Raw genomic sequence first — 15,676 nt, forward strand, 5'->3', positions numbered from 1 at the left:
CGCTTTTTCTTTTGCTTTTATGCTGTCCTTGACTTCTCTAGTCAGCCATGGATGCCTCATCCTCCCTTTAGCATGTTTCCTCCTCTGGGGTGAATTTCCATTGCGCCCCCTGAATAACCCGCAAAAATTCTTGCTATTGCTGTTCTACTGTCTTCCCTGCTAGGTTCCCTTTCCAATCAATTCTGGCCAGCTTCTCCCTCATGCTTTTGTAGTTACCTCTATTTAATTGTAATACTGTTACATGTGATTCCAGCTTCTCCCTCTCAAACTGCAGGGTAAATTCTATCATATTGTGGTCACTGCTCCCTAAGAGTTCCTTCATCTTGTTCCCTAATCAAATCTGCCTCATTACATGTCACCAAATCCAGAATGGCCTCTTCCCTCGTAGACTCTGTCACAAGCTGCTCCAAAAAAACCATCTCTTCGACATTCCACTAATTCTTTTTCTTGGGATCCACTATCTACCTGATTTTTCCAGTCCACCTGCATATTGAAGTCCCCCGTGATTATTATAATATTGCCTTTTATATTTGCCTTTTCTATCTCCTGATTTATTTTCTGTCCCACATCCTGACTACTGCTAGGGAGCTCGTACATAACTCCCATTAGAGTCTTTTTACCTTTGCAATTCCTCAACTGTACCCACAGAGATTCTATGCTTTCTGATTCTATATCGCTTCTTGCTATCGATTTAACTTCATTCCTTACTAAAACTTCAATAAAGAGCTGTGGGCAGTTGAGTGGGGCAGACTGGCATAGTCCAAGTCCTGGACTTCATGCTGAGGTTTATAGCAGCTACTGAAAAGGCTCAATAGGGAAAGATCACTGTCTAACACCCTCTTGCGACAGAACATAGAAGATGAAACTGTAAAACTCTCTGGGCTCTATGCACCACAGAATGTTTGACATGATTGCTCATTGTAAATACAACGTGTAATGGCAAGCGTAGTGAGGTACTTGTATTGACAGAAACTTATCGGGGTTGTGCTTCATGCAATGTCAAGCTTGATTACGGAATGTACTTCTATGAATTTTATGAATAAAGAGTTATATAAATCAAGGGCACCCCAACCGAAAGACCACTCTGTCCTTCTGAAAGTATGGAGGAGTGGCAGGGAGGGAGAACATGGGTGTGTAATGACAAATGGTACATTGTACTTGACCAAGGTGCTAAACAATGATGATCAAACAATGATCTGTGGAAAAGTGAATGAAACAGCTCTTGGAAAGTAGTAAAAGCAGGCAATCATGCTTACTGCCACAGTTGAAGCCAACTCCACTGGCTATTCAATGAGTACTATTTAATCACTATCAAGATCATTCACCTTTCATTAAACTATGATATAATGTAGTAAGTACGCAGTTTAGATTGCCAAAGAATGCTGTCAGAAACAGGCTTCTTAAAAAGAGTGTGAATTACAGTATATTCCAGCTAGTGATAGAAATCTCTTATAGTCTCACATTAATTTATGACAGTGAATGTCCACAACAGGCAATTTTCCATAACAACAAAAAACAATTAAAAGGCACAAGCATGGGGATACTTTGGTAATTAATTAAGCTCTTTGACTCTGCAGCTTAGAGCACAAGTTTGAAATTCTGTAAAAACCCATATTTTATTGCAGAATCGAGCAAACAAAACACTTTCCTGTTTGCAACAATAGAAATATGAAAGCTGCAAGCCCAGCGGCGCCACCCCCAGCGCCAGAGGGACGCAGCGACGCCACCCCCAGCGCCAGAGGGGCGCAGCGACGCCACCCCCAGCGCCAGAGGGGCGCAGCGACGCCACCCCCAGCGCCAGAGGGGCGCAGCAGCGCCATCCCCAGCGCCAGAGGGGCGCAGCAGCGCCACCCCCAGCGCCAGAGGGGCGCAGCAGCGCCACCCCCAGCGCCAGAGGGGCGCAGCAACGCCACCCCCAGCGCCAGAGGGGCACAGCAACGCCACCCCCAGCACCAGAGGGGCGCAGCAGCGCCACCCCCAGCACCAGAGGGGCGCAGCAGCGCCACCCCCAGCGCCAGAGGGGCACAGCAACGCCACCCCCAGCGCCAGAGGGGCGCAGCAGCGCCACCCCCAGCGCCAGAGGGGCGCAGCAACAAGACCCCCAGTGCCAGAGGGGCCATGTGATGTGCACCCCCCCTCCCACCATCGCCAGAGAGGCCCAACAACGCTACTCCCCAGCACTGGAGAGGCGCAGCGATGCGACCCCCAGTGCCAGAGGGTTGCAGTGATGAGGCCCCCTGTGCCAGCCAGCCGAAGGCAGGTTGTTGGCGGGGGGAATGTGGAACTGCATTCTTGAATTGCTGGAAATTTAACAAAAATAAGCTGCATAGCTTTACTTCTTCTTCGTCTCCCAAACTCTCCCCATTCTTTATCCCCCCCCTTACTCCCTATTGAATTCATTACTTCGCAAATTTTTATTTCAGACTTTACACCATTTAATAACAATCCTGAAACCTGATTGGTTTAAGAGTTACGCAATTCATGCCCTGTCCCAGATTGCCTGGAGAGAGAACTGCGCTGTTTGTATCTCTAATGTGCAGCCACTTCCCACACAAAACTTCTTGGAAATCAAATCTGTAAGGGAAAGCCCAACAAACAACAGCTGCTGCTGGCTCACCTCCTGTAATTCTGGCCCACGGTCCCCTGAAAAATTCATTCATGGAAGATGGTGATGATTCTGCTTTTCGTACATATGTTTCCTCTAGGCAAATCATGTGTTTATCAACTTGACATTGTCATCACCTTGCGTCCTGTATCATCATTACTTTTGCCCGTCACCCTGGCACAAACCCTCCTCTTTTATTCTTTATTCCACTCCCTTTTCCGCTGAACTCTGTAGAACTTGTTCCAACTTAACTCTGGGCGGGATTTTCCAGAAGAGCTTGCCACAAGACCGGAAAATCCTGCCCAAGGTCAACAGACCTTTGTGAGGTCCGTGTCCAGTCCACTGCGATTCCCGTGTGGACAGGACAGGAAAATTGTGCTTTCTGTGTTCTGATAAAGGAATATCAATGTTAACTCTGCATATTTCATCACATATACTGCTCTGACAGCATGTCTTGCATTTTCTATTTTTATGAATGAAACAACTCTCATATAATCACTAATAAAACTGAACTGGACCTATATATTTCAATGCGTTTGAAATATATTTATATATTTTAATTCACTTTACACTACTCCAGCTTGACTATATCATGGGTGTACATACTATTTAATTACAGACACTTACTTTACATTGGTATTCGTGCAGATAATATATTCAATTTCATCTGAGTAGGGATTCTGGAAAGTAAAACTGCTTGTCCTTATCCATAACCACTCCCTGCTTTTTGTTCGGAACCGGAACATCACTGACAGGACCTGCCCTTTCAATTTGACAACCTTGAGAGAAGAAAACAATTATTAGATATGTTCAGTTTATTCTCAGATGAATGAACATGAAACCAATGGACAATTCATTATATGACTTTGTACAGAGAATGTCCAGTTCATCAAGTCACAAAAATTTGTTTGGGCTTCAGTTGGAATACTGTGACCTGTTTTAATCCCCGCATATGGTGAGTGATAATGAGGCTTTGGAAAAGATGCAGTGGAGGATCATTAGACTAACTCCCAGTACCAAGCATCTCAGTTATCAAGACAGGCTCACAGAGCCAGGTGTCTCTACGTTAGAGAAATGCAGGCTTGGGGGATGATCTGAATGAGGTCTATTAGATGATGAGAGGATTGGTTAGTGTTCCTGCTGGCAGTTTGTTCTGATAAAACAGGCTAGAGTCGAGCAGCAATAACACTTAAGTGTACACGCCTAGATCTTGGTTAGATATCAAGGAATGATTCTTCTGAAGGATAGCAGGCTTTTGCAACTCACATACTTCCTGAATAATTAGGCAGTGCAAAGAGTTATTAAGGCCAGAGAGATTTTCTGGACTGGTGTTAATCACCGAGAGGAGTGATAAGTAAATTTTCCAATGTTTGTCAAATTAGCCTCTCCGTTTAGGTTTCCTCACTGTTGTGTGGGGCCGGTTGGATGGACTAGAGTTTGTCACAGTTTGGATGGTCACTTGTGCCCATGATCTGAAACAATGCTGTTATTATCCTTTCTGTCCCAATATTTTTGTTTCAGATTTATTTTCAAGCACGTAGCTTTGGAAAGACTGGTGATATCCGTTTGAGCCTCTTGGTTGCTGTAAAGAAGACACGAGTTCTGCTTCTTCATAAAACACCTTTATTTCTTTGATCCAACTTCACACACAATTGTCCGCCAATAAAATAATGCCACCTGTGACCCCTTTATATATCAGTGACTTCTACTGAGCAATTGACATCAAATTAGGACTTAAAGGTCTGTTCACCCATTCCGAACAGTCTCCCCTTCCTTGGAAGAGAAACATATTTTGATGAATATTTGTTTTCCACAATGAGCTGTTAAATCCCTCATATATTCAACTGTGCATCACTGGGACTTTCTGGTCAGCAATAGTAAGACTCCAGCCTGGTATAAGTTAAGCTACACTATCACTGATGAGCCCCTTAGCCAGCAGGGAATAAGCTTCCTCACTATGAGCAGGAGGTAATCCTGAGCTGGTTAAAAGAAAATTGCAATGTTATAGAATGACATCATCTTCAAAAATAACCTCTCGAGGACGGGGGGGTAATCTTCAGCATGGGAAAGCATTCGTCTGCACAAACAAATAACTTGCCTGAAAACAGGCTTGCAAGGCAGTTCATCCACTAGTCAGCTGACTAACTGACCAACTCAGCAGAAGGAAAAACATATTCTTCTTCATCAAGAAAGCAGGCAAGAAGGAGGATTATGTGAAGCTGTTTCTCAGGCCCGTATCAGCCTTAGGAGAGGGCTTCCCAAGAACCAGCAGTCCTACAACTAACGTGACGACCAAGAGAATTTGGAGGGTGATTGAGAGATCAAAATAGGGTTACCCAACATTAAAAATGCAATTGACTTTCCAAGCCAGTTTTATTCCCTCCTCAAGTCCTTGGTCGAAACACTCAGTAATTTTGCTACACACCCATTACTCACATGGAGTTCGGTGGTTTTATGCAGACAGCTGATGATCCAACCTGGTTAAAAGGTTGATCTTGTCCTCATAGGTATCCAAACACACACGCAATTCTGACAAAGAATCCAGAATCAATCTATTTCTGCCTTAAAGATATTCAAGGAACCTGCCTCAGCCTCCTTTTGCGGAAGAGAATTCCAAAGTCTCACAACTCTCAGAGAAAAATATTTTCCTCATCACAGTTCTAAATGGATGACCTTTATTTTTTTAAACATTGATTCCCAATTTCCGTATAAACCAAAAGAAAATCACGCTTTCCACATCTACCCTGTCAAGTCCCCTCATGATCTTATATGTCTCAATCGAGTTGCTTCTTACTCCAGCAGATGCAAGCCTAGCCAGCCCAGGCTTTCTTCACAAGACAATCTGCTCATTCCAGGGATTAATCTGGTCAACTTTCTTTAAATTGCTTCCAAATCAATTACCTCTTTCCTTAAAGATGGAGGCCATTTCTGTACAGAATACTCCGGATGTGGTCTCACCAGTACCTTGTATAACTGAAGCATTACCTCCCTATTCTTGTATTTAATTCCTCTTGTAATAAACAATAACATTCTATTCTGGACCTGCATGCTAACCTTTCACAATTAACAAACTAGGCCACTCTGATCCCTCTGCATCACTTACTGTTAGATATCCTGTCTCCTTTTTTAATTCATCCTGTCAAACTAGGCAACGTCATGTTTTTTCACATTATATTAGATTTGCCAGATTTTTGCCCACTCACGTCTATATCCATTTCTAGCCTCATTATATTCACTTCACAACTTATTTTCCTACCTATTTTTGCGTCATCAGCATATTTAGCAACCACACCATGGGTTTCTTCATCCAAATCATTTAATACAAATTGGAAAGAGTTGATGTCCCAAAACTGATCCCTGTAACACAATGCTCAAGACATCCTGCCAGCCAAAAAAAGACCCATTTATGCTTACTTTGTTTCCTGTATGCTAGCCAATCTTCCATCTATGCTAATATGTTAGCACCTACATCATGAGCTATTATTTTCTGCAGTAGCCTTTGATAACCTTTAACCACATCAAATCATAGAATAGATTCATAGAATCCCTACAGTACAGAAGGAGTCCATTGAGCCTGTACTGACCACACTTCTACCCAGGCATTATTCCCATAACCCCATACACGTACCTTGTAATCCTCAACACTAGGGTCAATTTAGCATGGCCAATCAACCTAAACCGCACATCTTTGGACTGTGGGAGGAAACCAGAGCACGTGCAGAAAACCCACAAATACACAGGAAGAACATAGATTACAAAGAATCCTAAGATGCACCTTTCACAATGAGACCAGTTATTGACACAGAGAGTAAAGAGGGATCCAGACATTGAGGATCAAAGCTCAGCGAGCAAGGTGTAGCATCAAACTGATTCAGGCTGAAAGATAGTACAGACACCCTAAATTCCAAAGAAATAAGTAGGGAGTTCATTGTGTTTGCTTTCAAAGTGAGTGTGGCAATCTTATAGCACCATGCAAAACAACCTTAAATGAATAGATGGAAAGATTAATCTTAAAAATTACTCAATTATGTGCATGAGCAACAAATGATTTCATCACATCCTATCTTGGAAGGAATGCCAACTGGCAGAATACTACATTAGCAAACTCTGTGACTCAAGAGCTATGCAAGCCAGAGCATTACTACAAATTCTTACGGGTTCAGTTCCCCATGATGACCGTTAAAGGCGCCACGTGTCTGGCTTTTGCAAGGGAGGTGGGAAACAGGAGTTAAGTCTGTTTTTGTGTCAGAAACCCACCTCTAGTAGGAAACTAAGTCCGAATTTTGGCAGACAGGGCCTTTAATTAATAAAGAGATAGGCTTCCTATCCAATTAAAGCTAACGGGGGTAGGAATAAAAATGGGTTTCAGGAACTCATAGCAGCTATCATCGAGGCTGCTAGCTACTCTGAGATAGTTTGAGCTAAAGTCTGTCACTGGACCAAAAGGAAGCGGGGGCAGAGTTTTCCCGTCCCGCCTACTTTGGGAATCATAGTGCACAGGACATGGACCATGCAAGTGTCCACTGACCTTGGCGGGATTTTCCAGTTTCAGGGTAAGAGCAGCCGGGAAATCCTGCCCAGGCTGTCACAGGGGAGTTAAGGCTGGTATCCAGAGGTCATCTTCCCAGAAGGTGGCAGGAGGTCACCTTGCCATGCATCAACAGCAACTCAGTTCACCATCCTCTCCCTCCAACTTCAGCTCCATCTCCTCTGTCTTACCTCTTGTGAGCTGTGCCATTCCAGAGCCTCAAGGTCCAACGATCTTTGTCTCTGCCTTTAGATCGTGTGCTCAGGATATTGTCTCCTTCATACCCTATCCCTCTTCTAATGCCTTTCACTGGAGGCCACTGTTCCTCATCTCCAATGTCCTCGATACCTGATGATGCAGTACCCATTTCAGCTGCAGTCTTCCTCGTGCTCAGAAGGAGTGCAACAACCTTTCCCTGATGTCCATGTGTTGCCAGGAGGGTGACAACCCCCTGAACTGTCTAGGTTCTTAATGCTGGCTCCTCTCCTGACCTGTGCTAGGCTGCTGCAATTTTTATTTCAAAGAGTTAAGCTATTTAACCGATGCAAAACGTGAACACTTACCTTCTTCAACCTTCATCAGCTCCATGACTCACTCCCAACGTGGTCCTTGCCTGCCTGCAGCTGCTGAATGCCAGCATTCAGCAAGCTGTACTTTTAACAAGCACTTCACAATTTTGACTGGCCCCTTTAGGCCCATGGGTCCCCCGCCCTGGGGAAAATTGACTGGAAATGAAGGTGGGATACCTGGCCACAAGAGTCATTACAGCTTTTCGGCTTACCTGCTTCTGTTTCTGCCTGAATTGGGCAGCACGGTAGCACAGTAGTTAGCACTGCTGCTTCACAGCATCAGGGACCCGGGTTTGATTTCTGGCTCGGGTCACTGTTTGTGTGGAGTTTGCACGTTCTCCCCGTGTCTGCGTGGGTTTCCTCTGGGTGCTCCAGTTTTCTCCCACATTCTGAAAGATGTGCTGGTTAGGTGCATTGACCTGAACAGGTGCTGAGCTGTGGCAACTAGGGAAATTTCACAGTAACTTCATTGCAGTATTAATGTAAGCTTTACTGGTGGCTAATAAATAAACTTTATTAACTTTACTTTGAATTGGGGTACGAAAATGCGGCCTCTGATCTCTGATTGTCCACCAGGGACTTTCATCGATCCTTCCAGGATCTTTCAAACCATCCTCCAGCAAAGGTACTTCTTCCAGAAAGATATTGTAGAGAACTCCTCTACTGATAAATAATCATAGAGTGAGAAGTGAAGTGGAAGGTTGGTTGGAAAAAAAATGAAACATGCACAGTACACATGCCAAATGTTAACCTACTAACATGCTAAATGTATTTAACTTTGCACCACTGTGACATGCATGTTCCATTAGTGTAGAGGAATCCACAGGTTCAGGTCCCATACCTCATTTCTCTTTGGGAGGGATATAACCCATGTCCACACGTTCACTCATTCTTCCACTATGCATAAAGTTCAGGTTCTGAGAACGCTGGAGTGGGTAATCATACCCTGACAATTTACACTGACTTTCTTACGAACCCTGCTGATGGTATATCCGAGAGTGTCCCAACCTGGGTCATAGCGATGTCTATTTGTTTGGATTAACGTGAAAAAACTGTGCACAACCCAGTGAGAAAATAGGCCTGTCTTTCTGTAAACAATTAATAAGGAGCATTTATTAAAACAAATGAAAAGAAAAATACACAAGGAAGATTATAATCTCCAATAGCACTGAAGCATATGAATGATTGAACACATCCATTTCTCTGATATTACCTCTTGTAATACCCACATTCCCTGAACTCACACTTTTCCCAAACAACATTCAGTTGTGTAATTCTATGAATCAAATCCAGCTCACAGTTACCACGCAATAGACTAAATGAGTCTGAGAAACTATCTTCTGTTGGTTCAGCTAAGGTACGAAACTGCATCTCAGAACCACAGAATCCTTACTGCGCAGAAGAGGCCATTCGGCCCATCAAATCTGCACTAAACCTTCCCAAGAGCATCCCACCCAGACCATTCCCACTGCCTTATCACCTTAATCCTGCGGTTTCACCATGGCTATTTCACAACCTACACATCTTTGGAGACCAAGGGGGATTGAACGTGGTCAATCCACCTAACTTGCACTTCTTTAGAATGTACGGGGAAATTGGAGCACCCAGAGGAAACCCGCACAGATACAGGGAGAACATGTAAAATCCATATACTCACCCAAGCTAGTTAGCAGTGCTAACCACTGTGCTACCCCATCTTGTGGGGACTATCTGCAATCTGCTGTCACTCTAAATGTTAGCGGCAATGGGACTCTTTGAAAATTTTGGTCTGTGGGGCCGCGGGGCACAACCCGCTTGTCCGGCTGTTGATTGGGACAGCCAAAGATAGGGGAGTCTAAAACTAGAGGGCATAGGTTTAAGGTGAGAGGGGAGAGATACAAAAGGGTCCTGAGGAGCAATTTTTTTCACACACAGGGTGGTGAGTGTCTGGAACAAAATGCCAGAGATAGTAGTAGAGGAGGGTCTTTTAAAATGTGTTTAGACAGATACATGGGTGAAATGGGTATAGAGGGATATGGGCCAAATGCGGGCAATTGGGGCTAGCTTAGGGGTTAAAAAAAGGGGTGGCATGGATAAGTTGGGTTGAAGGGCTTGTTTCCATGCTATAAACCTCTATGACTCTAGTTTGTCGGGCTGCTGGATGCAACTAGCCTGTTGGGCTGTTGACTGGGACAGCCATAATGGAGCCATAATGGCTTGGATGGAGAGAAATTTGTTGAGTGTATTCAGGAGGAATTTCTCATTCTGTATGTGAACGGTATGACTGGGGTTGGGGGGATGGGGGAGAGTAAAACATGACCTCTTCTTGGGAAATAAGGGAGGGCAGGTGACAGAAGTATTAGTGAGGGATCACTTTGGGACCAGTGACCATAATTCCATTTTAAGATAGCAATGGAGAATGATAGGTCTGATCCAAAGGTTAAAATTCTAAATGGGGGCACGGCCAATTTTGATGATATCAGGCAGGAACTTTCAACAGTTAATTAGGGGAGTCTATGGAAAGGCAAAGTGACTTCTGGTAAGTGGGAAGTTTTCAACAGTGTGTTAACCAAGGTTCAGGGTAAGCACATTCCTCTTAGAGTGAAGGGCAAGGCTGGTACAAGTAGGGAACCCTGGATGACTTGGGATACTGAGGCCCTGGTCAAAAAGGAGGAAGCAATGATTAGCATAGGCAGCTATGATCAAGTGGATCGTTGAAGAGTCTCGAGCATGTAGGACTAGAGCTGAGAGAGACTATTTTGGCAAACAAGGCAAAGGAAAATCCAAAGAGCTTCTACGAGTAACAAAGGGCAAAAGAGTAACAAAGAGAGAGAATAGGACCTCTTAAGGATCAACAAGGTCATCTATGTGCAGATCCACAAGCGACGGGTGAGATCCTAAATGAGTATTTCTCATCAGTATTCACTGTTGAGGAAAGCATGGGTGTTAGGGAACTTGGGGAAATAAACAGTGATGTCTTGAGGAGTGTATATATTGCAGAGTAGGTAGTGCTGGAATCTTAAAGCGCATCAAGGTAGATAAATCCCCAGGACCTGATGAAGTGTATCCCAGGACACTGTGGAAGATGAGGGAAGAAATTGCAGGTCCCCAGTAGAGATATTTGAATCATCAATAGTCTCTGGTAAGGTGCCTGAAGATTGGAGGGTGGCAAATGCTGTGCCTTTGTTTAACAGTTGAGGGGGAAAAGCCTGGGAACTACAGGTCAGTGAGCCTCATGTCTATTGTGGGAAGGTCGTTAGAATGTATTTTGAGAGACAGTATCTAAAGACATTTAGAGAAGCAAAGACTGATTGGGGAAAGCCAACATGACTTTGCGAGTGGAAAATCATGTCTCACAAATTTGATTGAGTTTTTTGAAGGGGTAACTAAGAAGGTAGATGAGGGCAGTGTAGATGATGTTGTCTGCATGGGCTTTAAGTAAGACCTTTGACAAGGTATCATATGGCAGATCTCTCAGAATCCAGGGTGAGGTAGCCAAATGGATTCAAAATTGGTTGCTGACAGAAGCCAGAGGGTGGTTGTAGAAGATTGTTTTTTCAAACTGGAGGCCTGTGACCAGCGGTATGCCTCAGGGATCGGTCCGCTGTTATTTTATATTAATGATTTGGATGAGAATTTAGTAGGCATGGTTAGAACATTTGCAGATGACACCAAGATTGATGACACAGTGGACAGTGCGGAAGGTTATCTAGGATTGCAGCAGGATCTTGATCAATTAGACCAGTGAGCTGAAGAAAGGCAGATGGAGTTTAATTTAGATAAATGCGAGGTATGCATTTTGGTAGACTGAACCTGGGCAGGACTTACTCAGTTAATGGTAGGGCATCGGGGAGAGTTATAGAACAAAGAGATCTCGGGGTATAGGTTCATAGCTCCTTGAAAGTGGAGTCACAGGTGGACAGAATGGTGAAGGCGGCACTCGGCATGCTTGGTTTCATCGGTCAGAATATTGAATACAGAAGTTGGAGTATCTTGTTGAAGTTGTAGAAGACATTGGGAAGGCCACACTTGGAATACTGTATGCAGTTCTAGCCACCTTATGAGAAAGGATATTATTAAACAAGAAAGAGTGCAAAAAAACTTTCTAGGATGCTACCAGGACTTGATGGTTTGAGTTATAAAGAGATGATGGATTGACTAGGACTTTTTTCTCTGGAGTAGGAGGCTGAGGTGATCTTATAGAGGCCTATAAAATAATGAGGGGCATCGATTAGCTAGATAGTCAATATCTTTTCCCAAAGGAAGGGGAGTCTAAAGCTAGAGGGCATAGGTTTAAGGTGAGAGGAGAGAGATACAAAAGGGTCCAGAGGAGAAATTGTTTCACACACAGGGTGGTGTGTGTCTGGAACAAGCTGCCAGAGATAGTTGTAGAGGCGGGTACAATTTTTTTCTTTTAAAAAGCGTTTAGACAGTTAAATGGGTAAAAGGGTATAGAGGGATGTGTGCCAAATGTGGGCAGCTGAGACTAACTTACGGGTTAAAGAAAGGGGTGGCTTGAACAAGTTGGGTTGGAGGGCCTGTTTCCATGCTGTAAAGCTCTATGACTCTAGCCTGCCAGGCTGTTGGATGTAACTAGTCTGTAGGGCTGTTAGATGTAAAGCTGCCTGCCTTCCCCTATAACTTAGTATCCTTGATATTTCATTCCATAGATTTCACTGTCTGCATCTCTCATAGAATCCCTACAGTACTATCTGGCCCATCAAATCTACCCCGACCACAGAAGAGCATCCCACCCATGCCCTCACCCCAACCCATCCCCATAACCCTGGACATTCATTGTGGCCAATCCACCCAACCTACACATCTTGAGACTGAAGGGGGAATTTTGCAAGGACAATTCACAAACCAACACATCATTGGAGTCTGGGAGGAAAACAAGAGCATCTGGACGAAACGCACAGACACAGGAAGAATACGCACACTTCACATAGACAGTCACCCAAGGCCAGAATCAAATCTGGGCCCCTGATGCTGTGAGGCAGCAGTGCTAACCACTGTACCATAGAGTCAAATTCCTCGACTCTAGAAATTAGTATATGTATATCTCCATTGATCCATTGTCTAGGTAAGCTGTTTCTATTAATTTGGCAATTTGTACTTGATTCTGTTTAAATGACTTCTAATCTAGTTACTGGGCAAATCACATCTATCATGTTTTTAGACTGCTGGCCACTGCTGACGCAAAGCAGATCCCTACCTGTTGCTGGGAAAATCACATCCTATCATTCCTTTAGACTGCTTACTTCTGCTGTCGTTAGGTAGATTTCTGGGTGTTACTGGGTAGCTAGAATCCTATCATGCCATTTTAAATTCTTGCTACTATTGTTGCTAGACAGGTCCCTAGCAGCTTCTAGCCATTCCTTACAAAAGCTTCTCTGATCTTCTGTCTGAAATTTTTTCTTAGTTTCAAACCTTCACCTTTATAGGCAACCCTTCTTTGCTATCATGTGAACCATTTGACAGCCAGTTAGTGAAGTAGGCGACCAAAAGCCGTCTTTACTCAGCTTCAGATTTAGTCACAGGGTGAAAAGTTGCAATTATATAGTTTCAGTCGCGACTCCCAGATCAGAGTTCATAAATGTCTCTTCAGATGCATTCAAGTAATTATCCAATCAATGCTCTCCATCTGAATATATTTAAACTGAATTTATACAATTAAAAATTAAATATCAAAATATGAAATGTCTCAAGATGCTTCACCAGAGCATTATCAAATTAAATTCTAGCCACAAAAACGATTATATGCAGAGCACAATGGCTTGGACTAAGAGTTTGGTTTTAATGTTCCTCTTTGAGCAGGTGTGAGAAGGAGACAGATGAAGGGGTTTAAGGAAAAAATTCCAGAGGTTAGGAGCGAGGCGGTTGAAGGCACAGCCACTAACAGTGGAGCATTGAATGTTGACAATATGTAAAAGTGTAGAATGGGACAGGTGCAGTGATCTAGGCAAGTGGTAGTGTCACAAGATAGAAAAATGGTATTAAAATGAATGTTTTTATTTGAACAAGTAGAATCAAGCAGCCATGCATTTTGAAAGCATGCCTGGGCAGCAGATTGAAGCTTAACTATTGTGAGACATCTCAGCTCCGTTTAGAAAAAGGACTATTAGAAGCACACAAGCAGTATGTTTGCAAATAAACTGTGGGGGGACCTCATTCTGAGTGACACTCAGCCAGTGATAGTGTGAGTATTGGGAATTTGGACCATAATGGGTATTTGGTGCAGAGGGGAAAGGGGTGTTTTTTGCACTTTTTTCTTTACTTTCCAAATTAAACCTCCACAGTGGTCTTGCTACAACTGTTGAGGCTACATGGGAGAAAGCGGATTGGTAAGTGAGCGGGTAAGTATTTACTACTTTTATTGCTTATAGTTTGTAAGGTCTTTTTCTAATTTGTAGCTTGTATATTCTGTAACAACACAGATCCAGGAAAAAGGGCCCAAAAGCAATTGATTTAAAAGGTTTAATTTAAAGGGGTAAGTTATGGCAGGAGAGCTCAAAGCTGTGATGTATTCCTCATGCTCCATGTAGGGAAGCCAGGAATGTTTGCCATACCTGCGGGCAGCACGTGTGCAGGAAGTGCAAAAGATCATTTTCATTGCTGAACCAAAAACCATTCCCAAGTCCTGATCACAGCATGGTAATCACTGGGTAGATTTGATTCTGTTAGTTGTTTGGGCCCTGCACTCAACCCTGGAACACCGAGATATCAAGGACACCTATGTCAGACTCCTATTTATTGACTACAGCTCAACCTTCAACACTATTATTCCCATGAAATTCATCTCCAAACTCCGTAGCCTCGGCACCTCCCTCTGCGACTGTATCCTGAACGTCCTAACCCACAGGCCACAATCAATAAGGATAGGCAACAACACCTTCTCCATGATCATCCTCAACATGGTGCCCCACATGGCTGAGTTCTCAGCCTCTACTACACTCCTTATACACCTATGACTATGCAGCCAAATTCCCCTCCAATTCGATTTTCAAGTTTGCTGACAACACCACTGTAGTGAGTCGGATCTCAAACAATGATGAGACAGAATACAGGAATGAGATAGAGGAACTGGTGCAGCAATTATAATCTCTCCCTCAATGTCAAAATGAAGAGATTGTCATTGACTTCAGGAAGCGTAAAGGGGAACATGCCCCTGTCTACATCAACAGGGACGAAGTAGAAAGGGTCAAGAGCTTCAAGTTTTTAGGTGTCCAGATCACCAACAACCTGTTGTGGTCCCCCCCCATGCTGACACTATATTTAAGAAAGCCCACCAATGTCTCTACTTTCTCAGAAGATTAAGGAAATTTGGCATGTCAGCTATGACTCTCACCAACTTTTACAGATGCACCATAGAAAGCATTCTTTCTGGTTGTATCATAACTTGGTACGGCTCCTGCTCTGTCCAAGACTGCAAGCAACTACAAAAGGTTGTGAATGTAGCCCAAACCAGCCGCCCATCCATTGACACTGTCTACACTTCCCGCTGCCTCGGCAAAGCAGTCAGCAAAATTAAGGACCCCACGCACCCTGGACATTCCCTCTTCCACTTTCTTCCTTCGGGAAAAAGATACAAAAGTCTGAGGTCACGTACCAACTGGATGAAGAACAGCTTCTTCCCTGCTGCTGGATGGACTTTGAATGGACCTACCTTGCATTAAGTTGATCTTTCTCTATACCCTAGCTATGACTGTAACACTACATTCTGCACTGTCTTGTTTCCTTCCCTATAAATGGTATGTTTGGTCTGTATAGCGCGCAAGAAACAATGCTTTTCACCGCATGTTAATACATGTGACAATAATAAATCAAATCAATAACAGGGCCTCAGCAGAATTTAGGTACAGGGGAAACAGATACTTTTGGGTTCTCAGTCTTTGAGGGACCAACTGCTTCCTGTTAACTTGCTGAAGTTTTAAGATTGTTCTGTGCAGTGTTTTATTATCTTTCTCTTATTTTAATAGATACTTCTATTTG

At 43.6% G+C, this 15,676-nt stretch overlaps 1 protein-coding gene across 5 annotated transcripts in view; it reads right to left on the bottom strand.

Moving 5' to 3' along the window:
* Positions 1-15,676, bottom strand: part of arnt2 (aryl-hydrocarbon receptor nuclear translocator 2) — a 369,880-nt gene that overhangs the window by 114,802 nt on the left and 239,402 nt on the right. For all 5 annotated transcript variants that reach the window (XM_080214131.1, XM_080214130.1, XM_080214133.1 and 2 more), the window contains one exon: positions 3,233-3,384. In XM_080214131.1, the coding sequence (XP_080070257.1) occupies positions 3,233-3,384 (152 nt within the window). The remainder of the gene's footprint in view (positions 1-3,232; positions 3,385-15,676) is intronic.

The sequence above is a fragment of the Carcharhinus amblyrhynchos genome, chromosome 28 (assembly GCF_965287045.1).
Source record: "Carcharhinus amblyrhynchos chromosome 28, sCarAmb.v2.hapA, whole genome shotgun sequence".
In the NCBI taxonomy this organism is placed as follows: domain Eukaryota; kingdom Metazoa; phylum Chordata; class Chondrichthyes; order Carcharhiniformes; family Carcharhinidae; genus Carcharhinus; species Carcharhinus amblyrhynchos.